General features: G+C 38.4%; 1 protein-coding gene across 1 annotated transcript in view; it reads left to right on the top strand.

The window, feature by feature from the left end:
* The first annotated feature begins 900 nt into the window (after window positions 1-900).
* The window catches only part of eppk1 (epiplakin 1), a 108,439-nt gene continuing 82,939 nt past the window's right edge, over window positions 901-26,400 (top strand). Inside the window, exons 1-4 of the mRNA XM_079485054.1 lie at window positions 901-1,223; window positions 2,054-2,085; window positions 3,434-3,715; window positions 6,726-6,918. Of these exons, the coding sequence (XP_079341180.1) occupies window positions 1,061-1,223; window positions 2,054-2,085; window positions 3,434-3,715; window positions 6,726-6,918 (670 nt within the window). The 5' untranslated portion in view covers window positions 901-1,060. The remainder of the gene's footprint in view (window positions 1,224-2,053; window positions 2,086-3,433; window positions 3,716-6,725; window positions 6,919-26,400) is intronic.

Consider the following 26,400-nt stretch of genomic DNA (forward strand, 5'->3'; position numbering starts at 1 on the left):
AATGTGTCTGGCAGCCATAAACAGCTCATTGAAGCTGGGCATCTTCTCTGTAAAGTCTGCTTGACTTTGCAATGTGTTTACAAGCTGAATCTGAAACTTTGGAATGTTGGGCAGCTGCATTTGACTTTGGGTACCAGGTAATTTTGGCCACAACATTCTGTCGTCAAGGAAGCAAGCTAAGATGGAAAGAATATTTATTTTGTGACTCATGAATAACCAACTTCCTCTGAAACTCATGTAAAGTTTTTCCTTTGGTTATATTCAAACTTAAGACCCACATGACAAAAAAGATTCTGTTCGGGGTTTGTACCACAGTGTGTATTAAACAGTTTTTTTTTAAATGCAGTGGCTTAAAACTTGTGGCGTCAAATAATGATGTCATTTCATTGTGTACAAAATATTAAACTAAATCACCACTGGGTATAATTTATCATAACACTATTGACAAATTATGCAAGGTTTTCAGATGCTAAATTTCTTTGAGCATTGTACCATTTAGGTACGTTTGTTAAAACCTTACAAGCTTGTTTTATTAAATTACTATGAAAAATATTATTATACTAAAAATGTATTTATAATATTTCTATGTAATGCAAAGACAGTCATGTGTATTACTTGTTAGTCCATATCCCTTTTGGCACCACTTATATATTTATACTATTTGCATAAGAATCTCTACAATGTTTGCTTACATACACACAAACACACCTAAGACAGTCAAATATGTTGTAGCAGCGGAGGCTGGCTTTAAACCGCCCCGGGTGCATTTCTCTGTTCCAACCTACCATTTACCAGCAGGTCTCAGAGCACGAGTAAACTGCGAGGGTGTGTGTCTCTGTGAGATCTTTTGCCCTGGGAGTGGCTGTTGGATATTCCAGGCACAGTCGTGCTTTCCTCCTCACTGCTCGACTCGGTGAAGGAAACACACGCTCACACGTACGCACTCCTCCAGAGCTGACGTGGGCTGTGGCCTTGCACAGCTGCTGCCCATCTGCAACTCTCAACCACTCACAGGAGCTCGAGGGGAAGAAAGAGTAGACAAAGTTAGAAAGAAAAGTGGATGAGTATGGATGTGTTGCAAGACTGGGCCCTGGCGTCCCCAGCCCTGGCCCGGCTCCTCTGGGTGATCGTGCTGGTGTTGGCCACTGTCCTGGTCTGGGGCTTGTTCTTCTGCTGCTGGGGAAGCCAAAGCTCCACCTCCCCTCTGGAGAGATATATTTCAGGTAACGGAGGCTTTTATTCTTAAGGAACTGACCTGGAGTCAGTTCTGGTTGGAGTGTGGTTTGAATGGATTGGATGCGAATGGTCAAGCTGATTTTAGATCAGTAGTATCAGAAATAACCATTTCAGGAAGCTGTAAAGGAGATGTATATTGAAGTGGAAATATTTTTGTCCGTTCTTTTCATTGGATGTCGTGCTGGTTTCCAGGATGCAAAGTTTCCATGAGTGGCTGCTGTGTGTTTAAATAAGATGGAAAAGTGGTAGAGTCTCTCTGATGTGTCGTCACCTGAAGGGGCGTTTTGAATCCACAATTCACTGTTTACTATTTGACTAACCCTATCCCGAAATTAAATGTTCCAGGGGATGTTGGGCAATGGCAGAAGGCCATTGCAAACCGAGATCTTAATTGCTTTAAAAACACACTTGCAAAGTTCCTCTTACGGAAAAAAGAGACAACTTGAGGTCTGCGAATAAAAGAAAATGTATTTTGTTTAGTTCTCACAAATGTCATTCAGACAGGACATTCAGGATCCCACATGTAGCTTGAACGAGAAAAGTGTCTTCGTAATTGAACTCTTTCTTTCAGAGGTGAGAGGTGATGGTTCAAAGCAGGTTCTCACTTGTTGTCGGTTCTGTAATTATAGAGGCTTTAGCAACTTTACAGTCTTCATTAAGTTTTTAAAGGGATACTTCACCAAAAAATGACATACTGTAGATTTGCGTCCAGACCAAATACACTACTAACCTTAAAGTATGTCAATGTCGGATCTTAAAAGTGCATGCCACTGATATGTTCACATGGTCTTAGTTTAATCTTCTGTTTCTATTTCAGTAGTAGAGAAGAACTCCAAGACAAAACACCAGGTAAGAGACCCAACCTCACAGTAAACATGGCACAAAGGGTACTTTTAACATATTCCAAACATAGACATTGTGCTTTTATCCCAGCTGCCTGTAGAGGCCAGTGTTGTTAAGCGACGTCAATTTAAAGACCATTTTTATACAAAGCAATGTGCTTTCTTTGTAGTGACTTAAAGGTCCAATTTTTTCCAGGATCTATTAACAGAAATGCAATATAATATACATAACTATGTCTTTAGAGGTTTATGAAGACCTAACATAATGAAGCGTTATATTTTTATTACCTAAGAATGAGCTATTTCTTTATACAAACCCGGGTCCCCTTTCTTGGAATTCGGCATGTTGTTTCAACAGTGGCCTTAAATGGATAAACTGCTCGGCAAAGAGGCGACTACATGTTTATCCTGTGAGAGCCGCTGTAGGGCTTCGAAGGGTGGGGTGGGGTGATGGGGTGGAGTGAGCCATTGTTTGCAATTCACAACCTCACCACTAGATGCTGCTAAAATATCCACAATGCTCCTTTAATATAAATGAAACAGCTGCGGCTATGTATAGGCATATCTCTTAATCTATTGTGATTTTACAATTTAAAAGTGCATTACAATGCTTTATGAACCAAAGATTATTTAAGACTGAGGGTGAATTGGCTTGTGTTTGATAGACTACAGGACAGTGATGGCCTGTGATAGCACTTTCTGCATGAATGGATAGATTAAGTCTCTATTCACTGTTATGAGACAATAAAAGTCTGTGTCCCCTCCTGTCCTCCATGTGGACGGTGAGAAAAACAGATCCAGTTGCATTAGCTCACAGCCTGAGAGAAATGCCAGATAACTTTTGTGAATTACATTTGTTTGCTAAATTTGACCAGATGGTCACAATAAATATGCTTGTGATAGTTCCTTAATAACATCAATATTAAGATGATTTTTTTGCGAGGAAAAGTTAGACTTTAGGCTTCTACTTTAAAGTTGCAATGCTATTTTCATGGATGTGTCTAATGCTGACGTTTTTCAAAGTCATGATGTTTATAGTTTGATTTATAGTGATGTTCTTGTGTCTGCTTTCTGTGTAAAAACTTAGTTGACTGATCGAAATGGCCTCTTTTGTGTACCTGACAGCTTCGATCAAAGTTGCAAATTGTCTAAAAAGGATGTCTTTGTGTGAACTTGGCAGTGGGCAGCAAAAATAACAGAATAGACCGAATAGATGGCCTATTCAGCACTGTCTTACACGATCATTTGGATCCACCTAAAGCTGCTTTTACCTGCATCCATTTAAAAAGTTGATTTTCTTTTGTTGGATTTATAACCGTGTCCAAATGAATAAGCTGATTTCCCTGCTTTTCCAGCGGAAGAAGAAGCAGAAGGATAAGAGCATCTCCGCTGCTCTGCTGAATGAAGGGATTGTTGGTGTGATCAAACTGGCGACCCCTTTGACTCAAGAGAAACAGAGGAAGAAGGAAAAACAGGGGAAAAAGACAGAGGAAGAGGAAAGAAAGACAGAGGAAAGGAAGGATGAGAAAACGGAAGAGGGAAAAGAAGAACGGTCCTCCACAGTGAGGAAGAGGAATAAACGCCACCTGAAAGTCACAATTGCACCGGGCACCGTGACTAAAGAATCTCCTGGGCAGGTGAGGTCATTGTCTGCAACAGCCAATACGAAAATTCCTTTCACAATTTCTTAATAACATGATTTTGACAGCATTTATCTTTGGATAAAGTGTGAATGTACAGTATAGTCTAGTGCCTGTTTCTTTTCTCATGAAATATGAAGTAATAATAGTGGTCAGTGCTTTACATATACGTATCTGCCACATGAATCAGTATTAATGTGCATTGTACAAGTCCACCTAACAGCCTTTAACTCTAATATATATTATTGCACCCGTAATAAAGTGCACCAGAGGGTTAATTTAGTGGGCATTGTGCACAAAAGGCTGAAGCTGGCACTGTAGTTAAATGGCAACCGGCCCATGCCAATGGCAACAACTATTCCTTTATCTTTAAAAAGCCATTGAGTGGTATCAATTGTCAGAAACGTCTGTTACGTGAGATGTTTTCAAGTCCAAGACCTGTTAACCAGGTTTGGTCGAGGAAATGTGAAGTCAACTTTAATTAAATGTAATGCCTGCTTTAATACTGCTGACGCATATCAAATGTGATGTAAAAGACATGATGATGTCGTGTGGCATAAACCAACAAGTAGATTTAAAGGAGACTCCAAGACGATATATTCTCAAAGACCGCAACGACCAGCCAATGAAGGAGACATGAAAAATTGCCAATGCCGCCAGTTTGTATGCTAGATATCATTTTGTATATCAGCGTTCTGTTTGCACATTTGTGTTAGTGAACGTTATGCGGAAGGCTTTTCCAAACCTGGCTCTCCGAGACCCAGCACTGTCAGAATGATGAAAAATCCAACTTAGGATCAAAACATCTGTTAGTTACAGCCCCACGCTTCTCCAAACTCAATCAAATCACTATACCAACACCAGTGTAAGCGTGCATGTTTCAGGACGAAGGGTCGCTCGTGGGTTTAAATCACACTGTTGTGGACCTTCAGATCACAACTGCACAGTTTGTTCAACAGAGGGGCATTTGTTCACTGGGAAGGCAATAACTCTCCCCACATAGATCAAATCTATCCTTGCATTGTGTAAAACACCCAGTCACATTCCACTGTTGTGTGGAACTGAACCTACGAGTTTAACTCCGCGTAACACTACACCAGATCACCTTTCTCCTCTCCTCCAGTGATAATCTCCATCCTCTGCTTTCTGCACCGTCATCACCACGACAAGCGCATCACACCGTATCCAGCGGTAATATCTGTTGTTATTCATAGCGAGCGCATCGGCGACAGCTTTTCTCCCCGGTAAGTTCACTCGCAGATGACAGTTGTCCAGATTTTGGAGTATTTTAGTCACCTTTCAGTCCAGGCGGGACGATCTCGTACAGTAAGTACCTGACCAGCGGGGATTTAACTTTCGCTGATGGGATAACGGCTTGAATAGGGTGTGCATAGACTCGTTGCTTTGCTCGACGTGAACGAATAGCAGTAATGATGCGAAGCGGTCGTTTAAAGGATGCTGTGAGTTTGCCGCATCGTTGATTCCGCTGAGTAATGATGACGAGCATATTTCCGCGCGCACGATCATGTAAGAGATGCGGCAGCGAGCCGAGAGATAAACATTGGCCGGTGCGCTTCTGTCCGTCAGGTGATTTTAATCGCTTGTCTTGGTTTTCCGTCATTACGTTCACAGAAGGTGCACCATCCGATTTTGTAATCTCACTGAATCACCGCCCTGCCCTTTATTACTGCATTTAGTTTGATTAGGGACCATATACTGTGTATGGTCCCTATGATACACACACAATAGTCTCGAAAGAGAAAAGATGCTTTGCACCAGATTTACCAACAAGCCCGACCAGCTTCCATCTGCAGTCCCTGCAAGTAGTTAGTAACGTGTTTTTCGTATTTATTTATAACCTCGATGTTTATTTTCTTGCTTTGAAGCCGCTGAAACACAGTCGTGTTTAGGTACTTTGTCAGTAATCGATCGATGAGTTCACTTCAGTGATACATTTCACGTTTTCTGCTCCAGGTGTATATCAATCGAATTGTGTTATAAATCTCATTTTAATCTCATTAAAATATATTGGTATATTCTTTGTAAATATCATTGACACAGTTTTTATTGTTTCATTTTATAGTTTAATATTATTGTGTTTTTCATTTTTATTTTACATGGCTGCCATCTATTTTTGTAATGTATTTCTGTAGCCGTTTTCAAAGCTTTGTACTCTTGTAAAGGAGCTTCGCAGAGACATAGGACACTGAAAATATAGGGATACACGAGAAATTATCGGCCGTATTGGCATCATAATATATAATACAATTTAGGCAGATATATTATAACCGATAAATTATGAATCATTTCCTCTGGTTGAACCACTTCAGCCGCACACTGCTCACAGTTAAAATCCAGTACAATAGGCCTACTGTCTTTCTGTCGTGATCATTCACTTACAACATCAACAGTGTTTTGCTAATAACAGTATGTAAATATGTATGCATGTGCAAATTATAGGATCAAAACCATGGTGTTTGAATCCGACTGCTGTCTGTCTTGAGACCTGTTAGACTTGTGGTCATTGAGAACACCTTTCTGTGTTGCTCTGGAAGAACATCTATAATTTCTTTATTAAATAAACATTCTACCAGAAAAGTTTAAAAGTTGAAGAATCTTTAACTATTTGGTACATGATTTTCAGGGGACAAAAACAAATATCAGTCTCAGAAAATGGTTGTTTATTCAGATACTGTATATCGGCCAATATATCGGTTATCGGCTTCCAATGTTGTTGAATAATCGATTATCATTTGTAATATCGGTGCATCCCTAGAAAATACACAATAGTTTTGAACATTTTGCACAAGATTAATATTAGCAAAGCATTAGCATTAGTATAATATATGTAAAATTAATTGACTGGTAAAAATAACATGCTACTAAGAGAAAGTATGGTCTGATAGTTAACTTAAACAGTCAGCAGATGTAGGTCGGTGCTGTTCTTCGAAACTCTGGAAGCCTCAATCTCATATTATCTCTTAAACGCATCCTGTTTCCACTGCAGGTCATGTCAGGGGGTCGTCAAAGGATACTGGAGCGGTCTGCATCGGAGGAGAGCGCAAGTTACCTGACTTCCTCACATTCTCCTGGAGACACCTTACCATGGAACCTTCCCAAACACCAACGCGTCAAACGCTCCAAATCTGCATCTGGAGACGTCCTGGACGCTGCGGAGAGAGCAGTCCTCCGTATTGCAGGTATGAGAGAGCAAAATGTTCACAAAACAAATGTTTTATGTTCTTATTCATAAAAATGGATTAAAATCTAATGAGGAGGCCTGGAGTTTGGTCAGTTCCTAGGTGCTTAGATTGAAGCCTCAGATCATATGACCAGGGACCTCCAATGAAAGCTAAACATCAGCATGCATACAGTGGTCCCCTGAGGGTCCCGAGCCTCTTTGCAAATACAGCACAAGCTATTCGGTGTACACTATAGAGACATATTTTTTTAAGTAAGGCAAAGATCATACTTTAGTATTTAAATAATTAAGTATAACCGTAATAATCACATCTTTAAAATATTAAAATAATATTTATATATAGAGCCATGCCCTCATAAAACCATGATCTGTTCCTGCTTAGAAGCAGCATAAAGTAAATTGTCTTATATAGATCTTCTGCACATAATGTTTGTTACATTTGATTTATTAACACTTTCAAATGAATGATGCATACTTTATTCTCTGTGGTTTAGAGGAAGAATAACAAGCACTGTGCAGAATGAGTGCAGGTGAAGAAATACTTGTCTGGCAGGTGTATGTTTGATGTGGCATCTTAGTTCCTTTTGAAGCGGACTTGCTTCTGTTGTCTTGTTTGCTTAAAGTAGCTTTGTGCTACTGTGCAAGTAAACTGGAACAGAGAGAGATAATGCAAACATCTTCGTGAGATTATTGACTGGACTGTTGACTCCAAAGTGTAAAGAAAACACGATTCAATGGTTACGTTGTAGTGGGACTACTTGTATATAAAACCTGTAAATACAGTTAATCCAGAATAAGTATAACATTTATGGTATTTAAAAAGCATTTCAAAGCATTGTAGTATTGTACCTGCATGCTGCATAGATTTGACTCAGCAGTAATTTTGTGTTTGAATGCATAACAGACAAAGCATACACTTACACACACGTGCTTACTATTACACAAGGGTGTGGTCGGAGGACTGCAGTGCTGTTGTCATCTGCAATAGTTTCTTCTGGTCTCTATCTTGCAAATTAGAAGGTGATTCTGTCCCAAGCAAAAAGATGAATAGTAGTATGTTCAACTCAAATTAGTATTAGTATGTACTTTAAATATCTGGGTGAGTGGAGGACAATGGAAATAAGAAGGTCATAGATGTCTAGAGGAGATTTCGTTTTATCTGGGTCGCAGTTTATCAGGATTAACATCCTATGAGACTTGAATTTGTTATATTGGTGATGCTAGTGCCTTTGTGTACTAGTTGAGCTACAGGAACATTAATTATCAATATCAATAATAATAATAATCTCAATAAACTGGATAAGGACGGGATGTTATGGTCATTTTTATCTGCACTTTGCTGCCATCCCGCGGCAGTAAATTGACGGGTTAAGCCCAAACAAATTGGCTTTGCAACTAATTTGTTTTTTTTTTTGTTCTGTTATTATATAGTAATTTTTCCTACTATGGGAGTCAATGTGATCTGTTTGGTTTACACCCATTCTTCCAAATATCTATCTCTGTTTTCATCAGAACAAACACATTTATACAGATTTGGAACAACTTGAAGGTCAGTAAATGATGACAAAATCACTTTTGGGTGAAGTATCCCTTTAATATTGGAAGATTTCTTACCTGCCATCTTGTTTTGGGGGGCCCTGGTTTGACATGTGAGAGCCTCCAGCTATAGTGTGAACCCTGCTCAACTCTAGTATTTCTGGAATTTTACTTGTGTAGACACCAGAGAAAGGTGAGAGAGATTCTTATGAGCTTCATGGTCAGGCAAGCATAACAAAATCCCTCTGTGACTGTGCTGTTGTTAACTGTTATGATCAGCTGTGGTACACATCTAGCATCTTAGAATACGTTGTGTTTTGATGGCGGCTTTTGGATATTTGCTGTCTGTCATTTTTGTTTGAATGCTAAATATTTTAGAGATTTTGTAGAAAATTGTTCTCAGTGACACCACATGGTGTCACTAGTTCAAACTGAAATGTCTGTGAGACATGCAGTTTAGATCTAGATATAGTTAAAACACATCTTATGCTTATGCACACTTCTGCACACTCAAAGTCGTCATCTGATTGGTTTAATTTCACAGGATTTCTGGGAAACGTGTGTGTCGCGTTCTTTAACGGTCCACCTGGAAACAAGAAAAAAAGCTGTCTGATCTAAGAAGTGAGCTGTTGAGTTTACAACGGTTGCTATAAGAATTTAACGTGATCGACAAAAGGCCTAATTCTTAAAGGGAACCCAGTGTATAGAGAGATGTATGGCTTAATACGATGTTATAGCCTAACACTACTGGCATTTGTCGTTAGAACAATTTTCTTTAAAAAAACTAAATGTAAAACTCATTTTAACCTAAGGAGGCCTCGATGTTTTTTTTCGATGATGTAAAATGGTTGCACGCACAAGCAGTATTCTTATGTATGTTTCTGCTATCTGCATTAAAAATAAATAAATGAAAATTGAATCACCGACACACTAATCAGTTCTTCAGTAAATATAAGGTGCTGTTGGATAAAATATACATTTATATATGTATATATAAAAAATGCCAAAAGAAGAAAGAACATATAGACGCTATTTAGTGTATTTTCATACATTTTAATAATGATTGTCAGGAACGATACAAACATGCATATAACAAAATCATTTCGAATTTATCATACACATGGATTTATCTATCACATATTCACATGTGCGCTTATACAAAATAAATAACCAAACCGCAAGCATCTTATTATTGTGTTTATCAGTATGTATACATGTATACGGTTATGCTGGATGATGATGTCTTAAATAGTCTTTAATGTCTTCTAGACGGTCGTTTAAATGAATAAATGCATGTTTACCTTGAACAGACGCTTACTGTTACTGAACGCATACTTCTTTTATGGCAGGCAGTCTTGCTTGTGTCAAGAGGACACACCACTGCCTACTGTCCCTGTGTATTTATATATCTGATTTTACTTTTCACGGCATTACTTTGCAACGTCTTGGAAGCATTTAAATCCTTTTTGTATATGCACAGATGCATGTTTGTTCATCTTTGGCATTTTCAAGGTGAAACCAGTTTCCTTAGCCCCCTTTTCATTCTTCATTAAGGAAAGACGTTCTGTCCGCATAAATCAGACACGATTAAAGGATTTTATGACCCATGATGCTAACATATTTGCATTAGATTTAGAACAAGGTTCTCAATGACATTAAAACATCAATATCTGACAGGCTTTATCCAAAAAGAGATGTCGTGTTGATATATTGTGGTTATGTTGGGAATGCTCGTAACTAAGGGCACATCTGGTTTAGGGGATTTCTTATCGCAACGGGTGGGGTGCCCCCTGGAGACCCTTGGGTTGGGGGTTTGGGTTGTTTTTAAGATGGCTGTAAGGCATCAAATGTTGCTGCTGCCAGCTTGACTCATTTATGAGAGGGAACACTGAGAGGCAGAACACAGAATTGCTACTCACACTTATGTCTTTATACTTCCACCTCCTAATCTTCTCTCCCTCTCTCTCTGTCTCTCTCTCTCTCTCCCCTTTATTCTTACTATCTCTGCTCAAACAGAAAGACAATTTTTTTATGCTTTATTAAAGAGAACATCATATTAAATATCCAGGCCTTTTTCCGATCCGGTCATAATGCTATTGACTGCTTCTATTTGTAGGTAATACCTGTCACACTTTGTGAACATAGTAACAATTTAGATTTAGTGATGTTTAAAGTAGTTGGGATTTGGGAATTCCTTAATCAAATTACTGTTCTTAGATAAGGATAATTCCTTTCGATGTTTTTTCCTGGTATTGATGGCGTTGTTTGTGTTTGTTTGTTTGTTCACACAGTGTTGCTGGTGTGTTTGGATGTAAGCAAGGGTGGTGTGTGTATCAACAATTCAGATTTAGCCCTCTCATGTCAAAGCCAATATTAGCATGCATACTTCCATATGCTGCATACTATTCTTGATGATCTGTATGCTTAGGCTGCTTCATAGGGTACTATGTCTATAGAAATCATAGTGTATGCAGTTGCATACTTGTAAGTTCAGGGACAAATACACTATGTCCTAGGACAATATTTCTTTAATATGTTTATTCTGAAAAATGCCTACGTTTTCTATAAGAGGTAGGCTGTGAGCTTGTGCGTTAAGTCTGTAGTAAGTAAGTTTGTTGTGATTTGTAATAGCTTCAGAAGTAAATAGCATGTCCACATTTAGATGTCATGTAAACCTGTGTGTGCCTTTAAGAGGTGGGACTGTGCTGTGTGTGTTGGTATTTCTCAAGCTGAGAAGGGGAGTGGCACTGGTGGTCTGGAACCAGAGCCAGAACTGTGGAAGGGAACACTCACTCACACACTCATTCACACACATACACACATAGACTGTAGAAAGTGAGACTGTACAAACACACCAGTCTATTCTGACGCTCCAGCCACCAGAAAGGCTCGTCCAAAGAGTGGGAGTTAAAGAAAGTCGGAACGGAAGAGAAGAAGAGGAACCAGGAGAGAGATTGACCTGACCTCAGCCCAGGGCCATGGCCATGTACAACCCCGCCAGCGTGACTGCTCATGCAGACGAGCAGGACTTTGTGTTAGCCTACGAGAACGTCAGAGAGAAGTATAAAGGTACCAGATGCTCCACCACATCATCTCCTTCACTATCCGTGTGAGCATGAGCCATATGTGTGACTGTCTGTCGATGGGTTGAGTCTGGAGAGAGGGGGCTGTGGCTCATGATTGGGTTATATGTAGGTTCATATTGATTGGCACAGCTGTGAGCGACTGCCAGGTTGCACAAGACCAAACCGCACTAGGCGATAGTAGCTCCGCGATTTTGAAACATCATAGATAGTTTGACAGCTGTTTCTGTTCAACCAGATCCCGGCATGTCCGTTTCGTTTAGATTTTAAAAGATGCTGTAAAAAAGGGAATGTCTAATAACAAACTGATTTATAACAAAAACGAAGCTTTAAAAAATGCATAAACTTGTTTTAGAATCCGTAGAATGGAATGATCTGTTCTCTTACTTTTTTGGGATATGTACCCTGGTGATATAATCACAAATACCATGGCGTATGAATTTACTAGTCATTCAGCTCCATAAAGTTTATGTAATAGTGAACAGTATGAGATGAAGGTTCTGTGATCCTATTAAATGCTGTTTGAGTCAATTTTCTTTGTGTTAAGTCATCAGTCTGTTTACGTTCTTCAGTACGTCATCATCCTCCCCCATGAGCCCATCTCGGCCCCCGTGTCTACAGTATTGAGTCCTGAAGAGAGGTCTAAAAATATTGCCCCAGTTTATTTTTGTGGTGAATAACTGGACTCAGACGACCAGCAGGAGTCTGAACAATACTGAGTCCGCATCAAGGGATTCATATAATAGGCATAATACACTTAATACAAGTCATAATAAATGAGACTTTATTTATGCTGAAATTGTTGATTGTGAGGCCACATCTTTCAACGCAGTTGAGTGACACTATAGTTAAGTTCAATATCGACACTATAAATATACTGTAATAGTTGAAGAAACACCCATTGAATGCTATGAGGTCAGGTGGCTTGAATCCCAGTTGAGAAAACAGAACCGTTATAGTAGTTTGATTTGTTATACGGGATCTAATAATATCAAGGTTGTTTACACACATCTCTATGCTGAATCTGGGTGTGTGAAATGCCTTATGTCTTCTCTATTGATATGGGTCACATGGTGCAACATTCCAAAATCTCTCCCTCTGGCTCCAGTGCGGGTGTTCTGTCACCCACTGTGACAGACCAACTTTCCATTTCGGTGTTCTTCCATTCATGAGACACCTGCTGTTATATTATAATATATATATTAAATATATAAATATTTTATTCAGACTTTCAGATTTCGTTGACGGTCATGCGCATTGTTTAAATTGGTTCGCCCCAACAGAGGAACAAGTTTAGCAGTGATGGTTTGAAATGTGACACAGGGGATATTTTGGTATCAGTTCTGTTTTTAACATCTTAAAGTCCACGTGAACCGGATTTTACGATCGTTTTTACTTCCGGATTTCAGGGGTAAAATGCGAAAAATAGTTGGCATGGCTTTACATCAGTTAAAACTGGTATGACATCACATCCTGTCCACACCCTTATTTTCACAACATCTGTCTCCAAACTATAAGCTGACCTTTGACCCTTTCTTACTCAGCTGCCCAATTGGGAAGTCGTATGGTAACTGGATAAGGAAGCCTGTATTTACTTAAGACTTCTAACCTAAACCAAGCTTGAGATCCTGTGAGTTGACTTCTTGTAGTTAACGTTGACCCAGAGTGACCCTTTGGGGAGAGGAACCTTTTAGAGTTGGAAAGTGCTGTTTAAATTATTGTGGGATAGGCACATCTTGAGATGGCATGGATCCATTCACATGAAATTATTTAACCTTTGACCAATAAGTGATCTACCTGATGTTACCACGGAGACACCCCATCACATTTGACACACGTGTGGGCACTTAAATTTACCCTAAAGAACACAAAAGCTGTGTTCACAAAAGTGGCATGTTTGTGCTCAAAGTCTAAAAACACTCAATAAGACCTAGCAGTTTTTGTAATCAATGAAATATATTTTAATTGTATTTTGTTATAAAAGAAATGGAATCAAAGGCAAGTAATATTCAACAAATATAATCAAAACAAAGGTGTATGCATATTCTGGAGTTCTTATCTTTAGCTAGGCTTCTAGCGTTGGAGTACTGATGGTCTGCAGTATCCGAGGTGGCTGTCAGTTCCTCTGTCTTTTATACCTTGTGGTGTCCTTAAACTAACTTAACCCATGGATGAATTAAACTCATCCATGGACTGGCTGACCGATTTAAACTCATCCATGGACTGGCTGACCGATTTAAACTCATCCATGGACTTGCTGACCGAATTAAACTCATCCATTGACTTGCTGGACAAGTTCATCCTTCACAGCACTTGCACATACAACTGTCCTGTTTCACTCCTCCTTCCACGGGTAGCCACACCCATACATGAATAATAATTACTGTGCATCTTGTCCAATGCCGTACAAGCCATTACTAAAACATGCAGCCAGTTCATTACATTTGATACACTGGTTAAGAAATAAGCTAAAATAACAGACAAGTAGGCAAAGTAATTGCTCTTTCTTGACCTTATATAACACTCTGACTCAGTTCCCCCCCCAGGATCAGATTTATGCAATGCGATCTGACAATCTAAAGAACATCTTGAAAACCTACACACAGTCATAGGTTTGCATGGGTAGATTCTTCGTTCATTTATTCATAATGCTAGTTTAGATTTGACCTGTTGTATTTCAAGCATTTGGTGTTTATCCGTGTAATAATTATGTTGGAAAGCACATATGGTTTTTAAATGTGCATGCGACACACCCACCCAACCCATAAATACCCCCGTGAGAACACTCATGACTCAAATGAACGTTGCTAATGGTGCCAAAGCCAATGCCATTTAAGGGATTACCTTTGCAATGTGATGATAATTCATGTCATTAAACATTCTCCGGTAAAACATCTTTTATTTTTATATCTGAATGTGAACGATAATATTACTCCTGGCACCAGAGCTTTGAGTCACATCATTGAAATGTGATCCATAGTGAAGCTTTGGCTATCTGCACTGGACCAGTCATCATCTGACAGTGGAAAATGAAAAGAAGGGTGTGGGTTAAAGATGTTTTCCTGAATGTGTGCCGTCCAGCGTGGATGTCTGTAGAAGGGAAACTTTAAGTTATGGGAAGTTATAGTTATTAAGCAACGGAATTGAAAGTACATATTAGTACAAAGAGAAGAATTGAAAACCAAGAATGATGAGATCTTTATATTGGTCTATAGGTATGTTAACGCAGTGTGAAATGTGCTTGTTCTTGGGATATTGATGCTCCTACAGATGTTATTTGTCACATCTGCTAAATAAGCCATTTTAGTGTGGGTGAAAAGACCTTGTTAATGAGATTGAATTGTGTTAAACGTTGTGGTTTGTCAGTGTTCCTGCTTTACACTTTTTCACGGATGCCGACACATTGCAGTACAGGTAACCAGAGAGGCTTACTGCGCTGTACTTTACCCCTTTGGGATTTCCCACACATCTGCAGGGACAACCATATCATGTTTCCTTAAACATTTGCCATGCATTTAATAAGCTCACTCCTGTTTTCTTTACATGTGAACACCAGTAACGGACTTAAGACATTGAACGACAGTCACTATAATGTGAACTACATGTGGGATAGACAAGAGGACGTTGAAAGAAATGAAACTGTAATGCTCCTGTTGTATTTTCAAACAGTCTTTGGTTCTTGGCATTTTTCATGATCCATGATGGATCCTTTTGGAAGTGGAGGGTCCTCACGTACGGATAGGAGGTGAGTCTTGCCAGCCCCCCTTTCATCAGGTTTATGTTATAGATGGTTTCAAAGTAACAACATAAACAAATGTTACTGCACGCTTTCGTGGACTGCCCTTAATGTCCGGTACACATTCACAAATAATAGAGTGCCTGTAGATTATTCATAAGAACAAGCTAAAGAAACGTAGAAGAACCGTTACTTTGCTAAACTTGCCTTTGCAATATTTTGACTTTAGACTGCGATACCAAGATCAACAGCTAAATGTCAATGTCCCATATGGTCTCTTTAAATGCGACAAAATTACAGGACCCATTCAACGAATTATTCATGTAATCAAACTAACATAAAACACCATTCAACAAATCGTTTATTTAATAAAAAAATGTATTCAATAAAGTAATAATATAAATTAATAATACAATAAATTAAATAAAACGTGCACGTCTAATGAAACAGTCTATCGAGAAATACAATGATACAAGCTGCAGTGTGGTATATTGTTGTACAATACCGTCGCAAAATAGTTTTTTATTAACACAATAAATTATTTTATGTATTCTTCATAAAGATCATTGATTTTCAAATGGAATACTCAAACACGCTTGCAGTTTTGTTTTAGTGGCTCATAACAAATTAACTGCAAATTAATCGAAATCCATTCATTCACTTTTATACAGTTAAATAAATGAAAATAATCCAATGATTTGAGTTTCTTAGACTTTTGGGAATTTCTTACTCAATTTAAAGAAATTCTAAATAATATCCAGTGTAATAAAAAAACATTCTGGTGTGGATGAAATGATTTTCAAATCTTATTTGATGGGCTGTGTGTGCAACATGACACAGACGGTTATAAAACCTCTGTCCACTCCTGCCTGTGTCAGGACTTTGACTTCTGTTACTTTTTTGTTAATATATTCATTGTTTCCTTGATGTCTGCTTACGGCGGTGCTGCAATCTAATCTGTGTCTTTCGGAAAGTAACGTTTGTTTAACGAAAGTACCAGCTTTCTTTTCAAAGCTCTTCCCATCAGAGCAAGAAACATTTAGTTTTTGATCACGTTAACTAATGATTAATGATAGCGATCGATTGCCCGCACTTAGGAAAGAATGACTGAATGTATTATCTGTATGTGACTGGGTTAAAAATTTGCACAGCTGGTGTGGAATTTCTGTCACCTGGATACCAAGCATGCAACAAACTCACTGTCCATCTGCTAAAGCTGTGAACATTAGAGCCGCATATAAACCTGAACCACAAACTGGACACTGCAAACACTGACTCACCGAATCACAGTTTAGTCACTGGCAGAATATAGTAAATCAGATTCCTGTTTGTTTTCCTCAGATAATCTCAGGAAGATGACTAAAATAATACGTATGCGGGGATGCCAGTGTGATTTTAGTCACTATTTACTGACTCTTTGACTAAAAACCGCATTACTGAGATTACAGGATTGTACAAAGTGTGAGCAAGTGGTATAGCGGGTTTAGCCTTGATACTTAGGGCAAGGTTGCCAGGAGTGCTGTATCAAGTTTCTGCAGATCGAATACTTTTTCATACGGCCTTTTGGCAGGTTGTAAAGTGAAGGGCTTTTGTTCAAGGGTTTTTCTTGAGGCTGCACGCAAGCATGCATTTTCCGTGCTGCTTTTGTGGGGAAATTGACAGAATTTGCCTAAATATTTCATGAATGACAACGTAAAGACTGGTGTTTTGTCCTTAGGGTCTTTTGACATTTCTTGGATCACCTGACATACAGTAAAATCATGAATTATTCACACAATCACAGAAGAACTCGCAGTGTTGGGTCTGCACAACATCTGGTCCACTCACAAATTCGATTCAATTTTGCTTTGAGCTTCATGAAAGGTTAAACGGGGGGTTGACAGGATTCTTGGAAGGTGCTGAGCTGGTGCTTGTCATCTGTCAGCAAATAATTGACTAATGAACGTTTGACGACGATGACTAATGATGTTTAATTGAATGTTGGGCTTATGTGTTTATTTACGTCTTGACTGATATCTCCATCGCTTATTGGGAAATAAATGTTTCCCGATGAGCTCGGAAAATCCTTTTTCAGACATAAACAGTTGAAAACATTATTGCAGGGTCAACATCTTGAGAGTTTCTGTTTAACATACTATCTCATTGAAAAGAAGCATTAACATCTGAGACATTGAGCAAATAATCAGCTTGCTGCTTATCAGACTGGCCAAGGTTTTGTTCACTAAACAGTGTCGAGATTGATTTTGAGTGTCAGAAGAGGTCAGGCATGCATGCTTTTGTTTTTTCTTTTTGCGTAACTATTCACTGTGTTTCATGAGTGTTTCATGGGATTTACTTTGGTTTTTGCAATGGTAGTCAAAATGGGTGCATGCATGGATGGATAGATTCAGATTAAAGGAACAGTTCACCCAAAAATGAAAATTCGGCCTTGAATTACTCACCCTGTAGTTGTTCCAAACTATAATACATTTCTTTGTTTGTTTGAACATAAACAAAGATATTTGGGATAATGTCAGCAACTGACATTTCTGGGATATCTTTGACTACCATAGTAGAACAACTTTAAAGGGTAGTCAAAGGTACCCAGAACTTTTTGCTTTCCTAAATTCCTCAAAATATGAGAGACCGCCACCAGACCAGTCCTACTATGGTAGACAATGATGCCCCAGAAATGTAAGTTGCTGCCATTTTTTCAAACATCTTTCTCTGTGTTTAACAGATCAAAGCAATTTATACAGGTTTAGAACAACTTGAGGGAAATAAAGACAGAATTTTCGTTTTTGGGTATACATTCCCTTAAGTCTCAATTCGAACTTCCCTTATCATTTGGTGTCAGCCAGCCCCTTTATTTGTTTTGTTTAAGTACACATTTCTGTTTCAACAGAATTTGTGTAAGCACTGAAAGACTTTAAAAAGAAACACTTATTTATATTGACCAAATGTATAATATGTTTACACTGCACACTTCATGTGGGAAGGAGGGAGGCCAGTGTACCGTGTTAAACACGCCGTCTGAAATGTTTCTATGGAAAGGTTACAAGCAGTCCCCCACAATGCTGTTTTACATCGCTATGCTATTCAAGGTGGGCTGATGTCTAAAGGTGGAGACAGGATAAGTGATCTACATAAAAATGTAAACACGCTATATATGATATGATTTATGATATGGTAGAAATTGTTAAAAACAAAATGAAATATAAAGTCAGTCTGAAGTAGCCAGAACTTTGTCCATTATTCTATTTATACATTATACATTGAGTATGATTCAAATGATGCAATTCAGTATTGATTGGACTGGTGAAATTAAGTCTACTGAAAGTGTTTCACCAAAGCAATGGTCGCGTTCCCAACAACACAGTAATATATACATTCTTTCAGTTTCTGCAATCGAATTAAACTATTGGAGCAGATCAAACGCATGGATTCAGCCTGGGCTCTCTCTATTGACTTAAGTTAAAACTCTTATTTTCTGGCATAACTGATTTTAAGTGGCTTATAAGAAATAATAAGCCATTATAATAATAAACCATTGTACATATCGTAAATACATTAATAGTTTATAAAAGACTCTATTTAACATTCAAGTACTTAGGTCCTTAGGAAGAAGTGTTCAATACACTGCCATACTCACAGTTACCTTCCCACTCTAGTCCATCCAGATCACTTATAAACACTTGAAGTACACGGGTCATTCAGAAATTCATCATCACACGACCATATGACCACACGGGTTTACTATTCAAGAAATGAACCTGCACTGAAAGGAGTTGTATCTTCTTTGCATTTCATGGAAGAAAGCTATTGGTGTGGAAAGGTGAATACATGACATTTTATATTCTTATAAATAATGGTTATTGTTTTTACTTTGTGTCAGTTTAGCTGTGTGTTGTCACATTATTTGTTCAGCCTTAGAGTATCCTGAAAAGGAAGAGAGAGAGTAACGTTGTGTTGGAGAGAGAGGAGCTCCAGCAGTAGACCAGCATGGCAGCTCTCAAAACGCTGTGTCATCTCGTCTGATCGGGGCTTTTCCCTGTTTGTGTGTGTTATAGGGGAGAGGATGGTCTGTTTTCTGCAGCCATTAACAAGATCAGATATTAAAACGACACATGATTCAACTAAATGTGAAGTCATGTAAATGTGTGTAAAATGTTTATTGAAACAAATTGGTTGACTCACAGCTGTGTTGTGTGTTAGTATGTTATAAGTAGGCTAGAAGCCTATTTTCTATATTATTATTAAGTGTAGACTAAAGATTATTTATATGAATGATTTGTTTGTGTTTGTATTTTATTAAGGATTTTCTGTGTTATTAATTATAGACTAAGTATTATTATATGATGGATTTGTTTGTCAAAATCGTTTACATGTACGTAGGTGGTAAGCGTTGCATTTAGGAGTTTATAATAGATTGTTGTTACCAGAAATATTTGCAGGAAAATAATCCTTTGCTGAGTCACTGCAGACTTGCAGGACAATAGTGATATCTTAATTATTCATGTATCGATACAGCATGACATGAATACAGCACTGAGTGTAACAACACACTGTGACGGATCAATACATGAAAAGAAATTGAGAGATTTTGCGAACATCTGCTGAAACAATCATTTCAGTTAATACATTAAAGGTCTCCTGTATGAAATTTAGCGGCATTTAGCAGTAAGGTTGTGAATTTACGTTTACATTTAGTCATTTAGCAGACGCTTTTATCCAAAGAGACTTACAAAGAGTTCGGAGAGCAATAAGCGATACGTCAGAAAAGAGCAATAGTACAATAGGTGCTAATGCAAAGTTACTAGTTTCAACAAAAGCTAGACGACTACCTGCTGAGACAAGAGGGTTAGTGTACGTTTTTATTTTCTTCATTTGTCTGTCAAGTATTCAGCGAAGAGTTGTGTTTTAAGTAGTTTTTTCATATCGTTTCAATATGTAAGGTCTTTATACACATCTGAAGAAATAGTTTTGTATATTATATTGCAGATATTCCAAAAAAATACACGTTGGACCTTTAATAGTTCTCGTTCTTTAGATTTGAATAGCTTTGGTTGGCCATTCACACGTCCTAGAGATGGTAATAGACACCGTGATCAATGAATGATTTAATCAAGTATATTCATTTCATTTTCGAGTTTGACTTGAAACTCGAAATTGCTTGAAAACCAGTAGGCTAGATAAAGTGATAAATTGAAGCTTTTCTTGTGGCTCCCAAAAACTACTGTATGGGCGTGTTTAGGTTGTGATATTAAATTAGCTAAGAAATTGTGGCGAATGAATGAGTCATAGATGAGAACGGCTGCCCGCATCTAGCTAAACGCAGACAGGTCATACATTTTTATGGAAAGGATTTATTCTGAGCTAAATAAAATCCTGTGGTGAGATAAATTACAGGGAAAGAAACGGCAAAGCGGGGCATGGAGTACAACATCTCTCTGTTTTGCTTTCTTGCATCCTTTCGCTCCTTTCCTTGTGCATTCTATGCATTGTGCATTGTCCTTCTCTTCCTTTCAGTCCATGTAACTTCCTCTGCCTTTTTTCTTTCCTAAAATAGTTGTTAAAATAGTGTCTGTCTCCCATCTTGAAACGTCCCATCAGTGGATCTTGATTCATTCTCATCCAGCATTCGGATTGGCTCTCTGTCCGTTGGACTCGTGGGGGGATGGGATGAGGTGGAGGAAAGAGGGTGAAATTGGGAAGCCGCGAGGGAGTGTTTTCTTTCTACATCACTTCGCTGTGAACAGGGTATAAGTGTGTGGGAATGAGTGAGTGAGTGAGTGAGTGAGTGAGGGAGAGAGAGAGAGAGGATCAAAACAGAAACACACAGTCAGCAGGCTGAATTGCAGACCTTAGAGGAGAGAGAGAGAGCACTAAATCCTAAGATCTTGCAGCGAGGCTGGTGAAATCTTACTGAGGACTGACCTTGCGCAGTGCACACTTCACAAATAGAGTGACAGAAGCCTGAAGCATGGATTCAGCCCGGTCTATCCAACACGAAATCACGTCACTCAAAGGTATGAAAATCTTTCATACCGTGTATCGAGGCGTTTAACGGGACTAAATGCCTATGCAAAGTTTTAGATCTCATTGTGTTTTTTCTGTGTTAACTTCTCCGTGTTATTTATGAGGGGTAGGGCCGCTTCTATTGTGCGGGGGCTCTCATGCTTGAACTCCAGCTGTGTTTGGGAGCCGGTGTTGAGCTTGGCTGCAGCCGCACAGTTTGCAAGGCTTCATGCTTCATTCTACTGCGATAGGAAGCAGTAGGATCCTGCGTCAGGCATGCGGCATTGTGGGTGCGCTGACTGCTGCATCACCACGGTAATAGCCAGCGCGGTGGCGTGGGATCCCCCTGTTTCTGTTTTGTATCTTTGGTGCACAACATGTGGGACAGCAAGCGGATCAGGAAGTTTGACGTCATGGCAGACGGTTTAGCATGTTAGATGTTTGTCGTTCAATATAAATGAAGTTGCAGAGAAGAGGTTGACATATTCATAAATATAGATACATATACTCCCTGTACACATTACTTTGTAAATATTTGAAATGTATGAGATTGAAATGGTATTTATCGTGTCATAATGAATAATAATCGTATTGATTTTCTCAGCCATCCGGGTTAGCAAAAGGGTGGAATTTGTATTTTGACAAGAACTGTGTGTTGAAGAATCCCACATCATCAATAGTTTGGGCTCTGGCTGAAAAAAATGCTGAGTGCAGATATTTAAGGATCTGTCCAGCAGAGAATGAATGTGGACCGGCTGTAAATGCCGGAGGATTAATGCTTTAAAGCCTGAATGAGATTTTTCTGTGTTTGTTTTTGTGTCTGGATTTTGTTGGAATCAAAGCATTAGCATTTGTCGCACGCTCAGTAAAAGTGCAGGTTATTGAAAGTCAGTATCCGCTCTGTAACCAATCAATGTAAATGTGCTGAGTCATAATTCAATGGCCAACCGAGATCTTAAATATAGTTTTATCTACTGTGGTTTACTTTAAATGTCTGGATTTTCAATGTTCAGATTTGTGAATTGCGTTTTTTAAATCATATCACGATCACATCAGTTAAATATTCCTGTAATGTAAGTGTCAATATATAGTTTGTATTTCATTGAGTAGGAAGTTTTCCACCTTATGTTTAATTAATAAACCGTTGGTTACTAAACCAAAATTCATTTTGTAAGGGCAGTTGTGCAGTTTTCTTTCATAGTACATCCAAAACATATCAAAATATGCCTTTATATTCTATTATAACCCACTTTAATGTAATACAATACAACACAATATAATTAAGTTGCTAATAATGGTTTCCAAATGATTTTTTTGACACTCCCTCCATCGGCCATTGGTCAGATTGAAGTCCTCTTTGGTGACCCTCGAGGCATAGAAATGACTTTAAATTAGCAAAAACAGTGACCAGTGATCTGTGTCCATCACAATCTTCTTTTGTTCCTCTTTTCTTTTTTAAAAAGAGGTTCTTCTGTCCAAGTCAGAGTAATTTGTTTCTCTTCTGATGAATCACTGACTGTTGCTGGAGGAAGTTTCAATAAAGACGCGAAGTATCTAAAAACTCTCGACCGTTGTGAGCCAGTGAATGTCTTCCAACTGTCAGAGCAGACAAAAGCTTCTCACCCCATCAGACACTTCACAGAGTCTTTGGTTGCTGCACACACCCACTTCTCTGGAGGGTCACTTTCCGCCAGTCACATTCAATTAGACAGTATGTATAATCTACCAATCACATTAACATTTATTTATTTTGCAGACACTTTTATCCCAAAGTAATTGGAGGAAAATTGCATGTATATATCCCATAGGAATTCACAGGGCACAGTTGATGTTAACCTGTTTTATGCATAAAGATGACGCTAAAGTAATTTATTGATTTAGTAATTTATTGCTGAGCATTTTAGTCATCATATAGCATGATGAGATAATATGAGTTAATGGCAAACTGAGATCTTAAATATAGTTTGATCATCTGTGATAAGACCAGATGAGTAACTAGTTTTGTAAAAATTTCGGTCAAGACCACTAGAGGCCTAACGTGGCACAAGATCCAGAACCAGTTCCCCTCCAAATGAGTTTTCTACATTCTCTTCTGTTGCACGAAACAGTTTTATGTCTGTTAAACGCTTTTCTTTTTCTACTGCACCATAGTGACAGTCTGTCTGGTGAAGGAATCTTACGGACCTCATAGCACAAATGGTGTGTTGTGGGGTTTTAACAAAGAGTTAACAGGTTAAATTGATGTGCTTCAGGGTTTGGATGGTAAGTTATGTGTTCTTATATAGGGGTCTTTAGAGGAAGAATGCACGGACGGGGTTTATTGTAGTTTTTTTGTCCTAAATGTTTCCGCACAGATATACTGATCGTTTATGTTGATCTGTAAATCTTCCCATTCAGATGTGCTTCCTTTTGTTATTTATTTGGTAAAAGTAGGGGTGTTTTGTAGTGGCATGTGTGTGAGGATAATAGTTTTAGAATGTTGTGTGTGTTTGTGCATGAGGGTTGCACCAGGTCGATCAGATCTAGCAGACTAGGAGAATTCGGGAATTTTGTGGGCTAAAATGTAATAAGAAAATGTATTTTACAGGTGTATAATATATAGCTACAAGCCAACTTTTGGCATTAAATAAAAATAGTTCTTATTTTAGATCTGTGCATCAAACTTACTTAATGCTGCGTGTTATTACAAACTATAATAAGAATAACAAACTATAATAATGGCTAAATGCCATTGATCCTGATCCCATAAAACTCCTTGTGGAAGATCTGATTTTTGATCATGTGATTTCTGGTCCAAGTCTGTTGTTTAATCTGCTTGTTTAGACATACCAAATATCGGATTTTTGTGCATGCTGACGTATACACTTCATGTTCTGTGGGTATCAAATGTTTTCATCAGAGGTCAACCAATCCATTGTTTCATATTCTCTATACTTCCAAGGCCCAGACCTGCCCATAGCACATTCCAGGCATTGTAAAAGTCAAACATCTGATGTTTAGGACCTAATGAGTAAGTGTAACCAGCCTAGAATCAGTAGCTGATGTCAGTCGGTTATTTATCTGCTGTGCACTCATTCCTAATTCATTGTTTATAATCCAGATCTTTGTCTACTCATTCTGGTCATCTGAAATTGCAGTATGATGAGTTTAGGAATTGAAGGAACTGAAGAAAATGAGTGTTTAGAGATGCAGCCTGCTGATAGATCTGTATCTTACAGAGTCTTAGAAGTGATGTGTTAACATGGCTGTAAATCCCGATTCAGCTGATCGGCCCCTGTAGTCCTACGACAGCTTGATAGAATTCAATGAAGGCAACATAGCGATGTGCAACTTGTAGCTACATCAGATATAATATAATGATTACATTGTAATGCTCACTGAAGAATCTTGATAAAAGGATAACGCAGTGTCTGTTTCTATACCTAAAGTTTCCAGTAGGTGGTGCTGTCACAAAAGTAATATTATGAATCTCCTCTCATAAACTACCCCAGAAGGGCCAAACGTTGCTCAGTAGGGGGTTAACTGTGTCTAATGAGGGTTAATGTTGTAAAGTGAACTTCTGTGAGCGAAATTTTCATGCCGTGCCTGCTACTTCCTGAAGTTTATTTTCTTTTGTTTCGGCTGTTCCTGCCTGTTTTTAATAGCGAGTTTATTGGTCCTGTCTGATGTCTTTAACAAACTTTCCCATCAAAACAGGCGTCAGTTTGTGCGTCAGCAGCACTTACGCTGACACCTAAGATACATTTTAAGGGTGGGGAGAATTTAGGCTCTTTTCTTTTGTGAACCATAAATGGTGATAATGTTTTTCCTTTCTCTTGTTTTTTTAGGTAAGTAATGCTGTTTATCTTCGGGTTGTGGGTGTGGGAGGATTATGAACATCTGGTAGGGTATGCCGCTCATGAGCCACGTCAACAATGCACAAGACATCAAACAACAAACAGCTTTAGGGTTTGTTCCTCTGATGTGAAAGAGCAACTTTAAGTGTCATGATTTGCAACGCAGATTTATTACCAACTAAAAGTACTTAAGTCACATTCCATCTTAAAAGCCACAATCACATTTGCAAAACAACCAAACACTGTAGTCCAAAAATAGGCTTATGTTCAAATCTGCTTTTCAAAACAAGAAAATTCAACATAAATAAACATCTCCTCCACAGTCTTTAACTTTGCACACTGCGTCTGGAAATGTCGGCCCTCTCTTAGACATTTGCTTTTAATCCGCCATCATTGTATTATATAACTGACATTCAAGCAGTTAAATTACAAAGCTCAGGGCTATGTGGCAGTGCCAAGTACGGTCTGGAAGGTCCAGTAGTGTGGTAAAACATATTAGTTCAGAGAAATCCTCATGAGGCTGGGCGGCTGAGGATCTTGCCACATTGGTGCAGTTCAGGATCTGACTCACTCAGGATATTCCATGAGAGCCAAAACGTTTAATTTTAACTGTTACAGTGGTGCCCTTTATATTCATTTGCAACACTGTATTGGTTTGGTCTCTTCAGCGTTAACCCTTTTGGAAAATACAGATGCTTATATTTTTAGCATTTACAAGTTGCATTGTATTTCTGTTTGACAGAACAACACGTTGGACACATGGTTTTACATGCCTATGAGAGATCTGGTAGTGAACTGCTAGGTTTTTTTTGGTGCCAGGAGGTTTTGGTGGCAGGGTGTAAGAAATGTACATCCTGTGACATACACATACCAAAATCGCTTATACCTTATTAATGATTCGAGAGCCCTGTTACAAAGCCATCTCTGTATTATTGAGTTTTCCTGAAGAGATCTAAAGGCTCTAGCACAGCACGTGTAATGCGCTAATGTAATAAGGTTATTTCCATTTGCAATTTGGGTGTGGCACTTTTACTCCTAGTTTTAGGTTCTTTATTGATAAAAACTGTCTTTATTCACAGCCGCAGCAAAAATGAACACAGTATTGAATTGTTTACATCTATTTGAATTACTCTCCATTTTCTGCTGTAGGAGGCTTTGAAGTTCACAATTAGTTTTCCCCGTTTTTGGTTATTGATAACAATTTTATATTATATAATATAATGTAAAGTTGTATTAATATAATATGAATATGTTTATTATTAATTAGTTTCCAGAATCAGTTTTAATAAATG

Source organism: Barbatula barbatula, assembly GCF_947034865.1.
Source record: "Barbatula barbatula genome assembly, chromosome: 21".
NCBI classification, from domain to species: domain Eukaryota; kingdom Metazoa; phylum Chordata; class Actinopteri; order Cypriniformes; family Nemacheilidae; genus Barbatula; species Barbatula barbatula.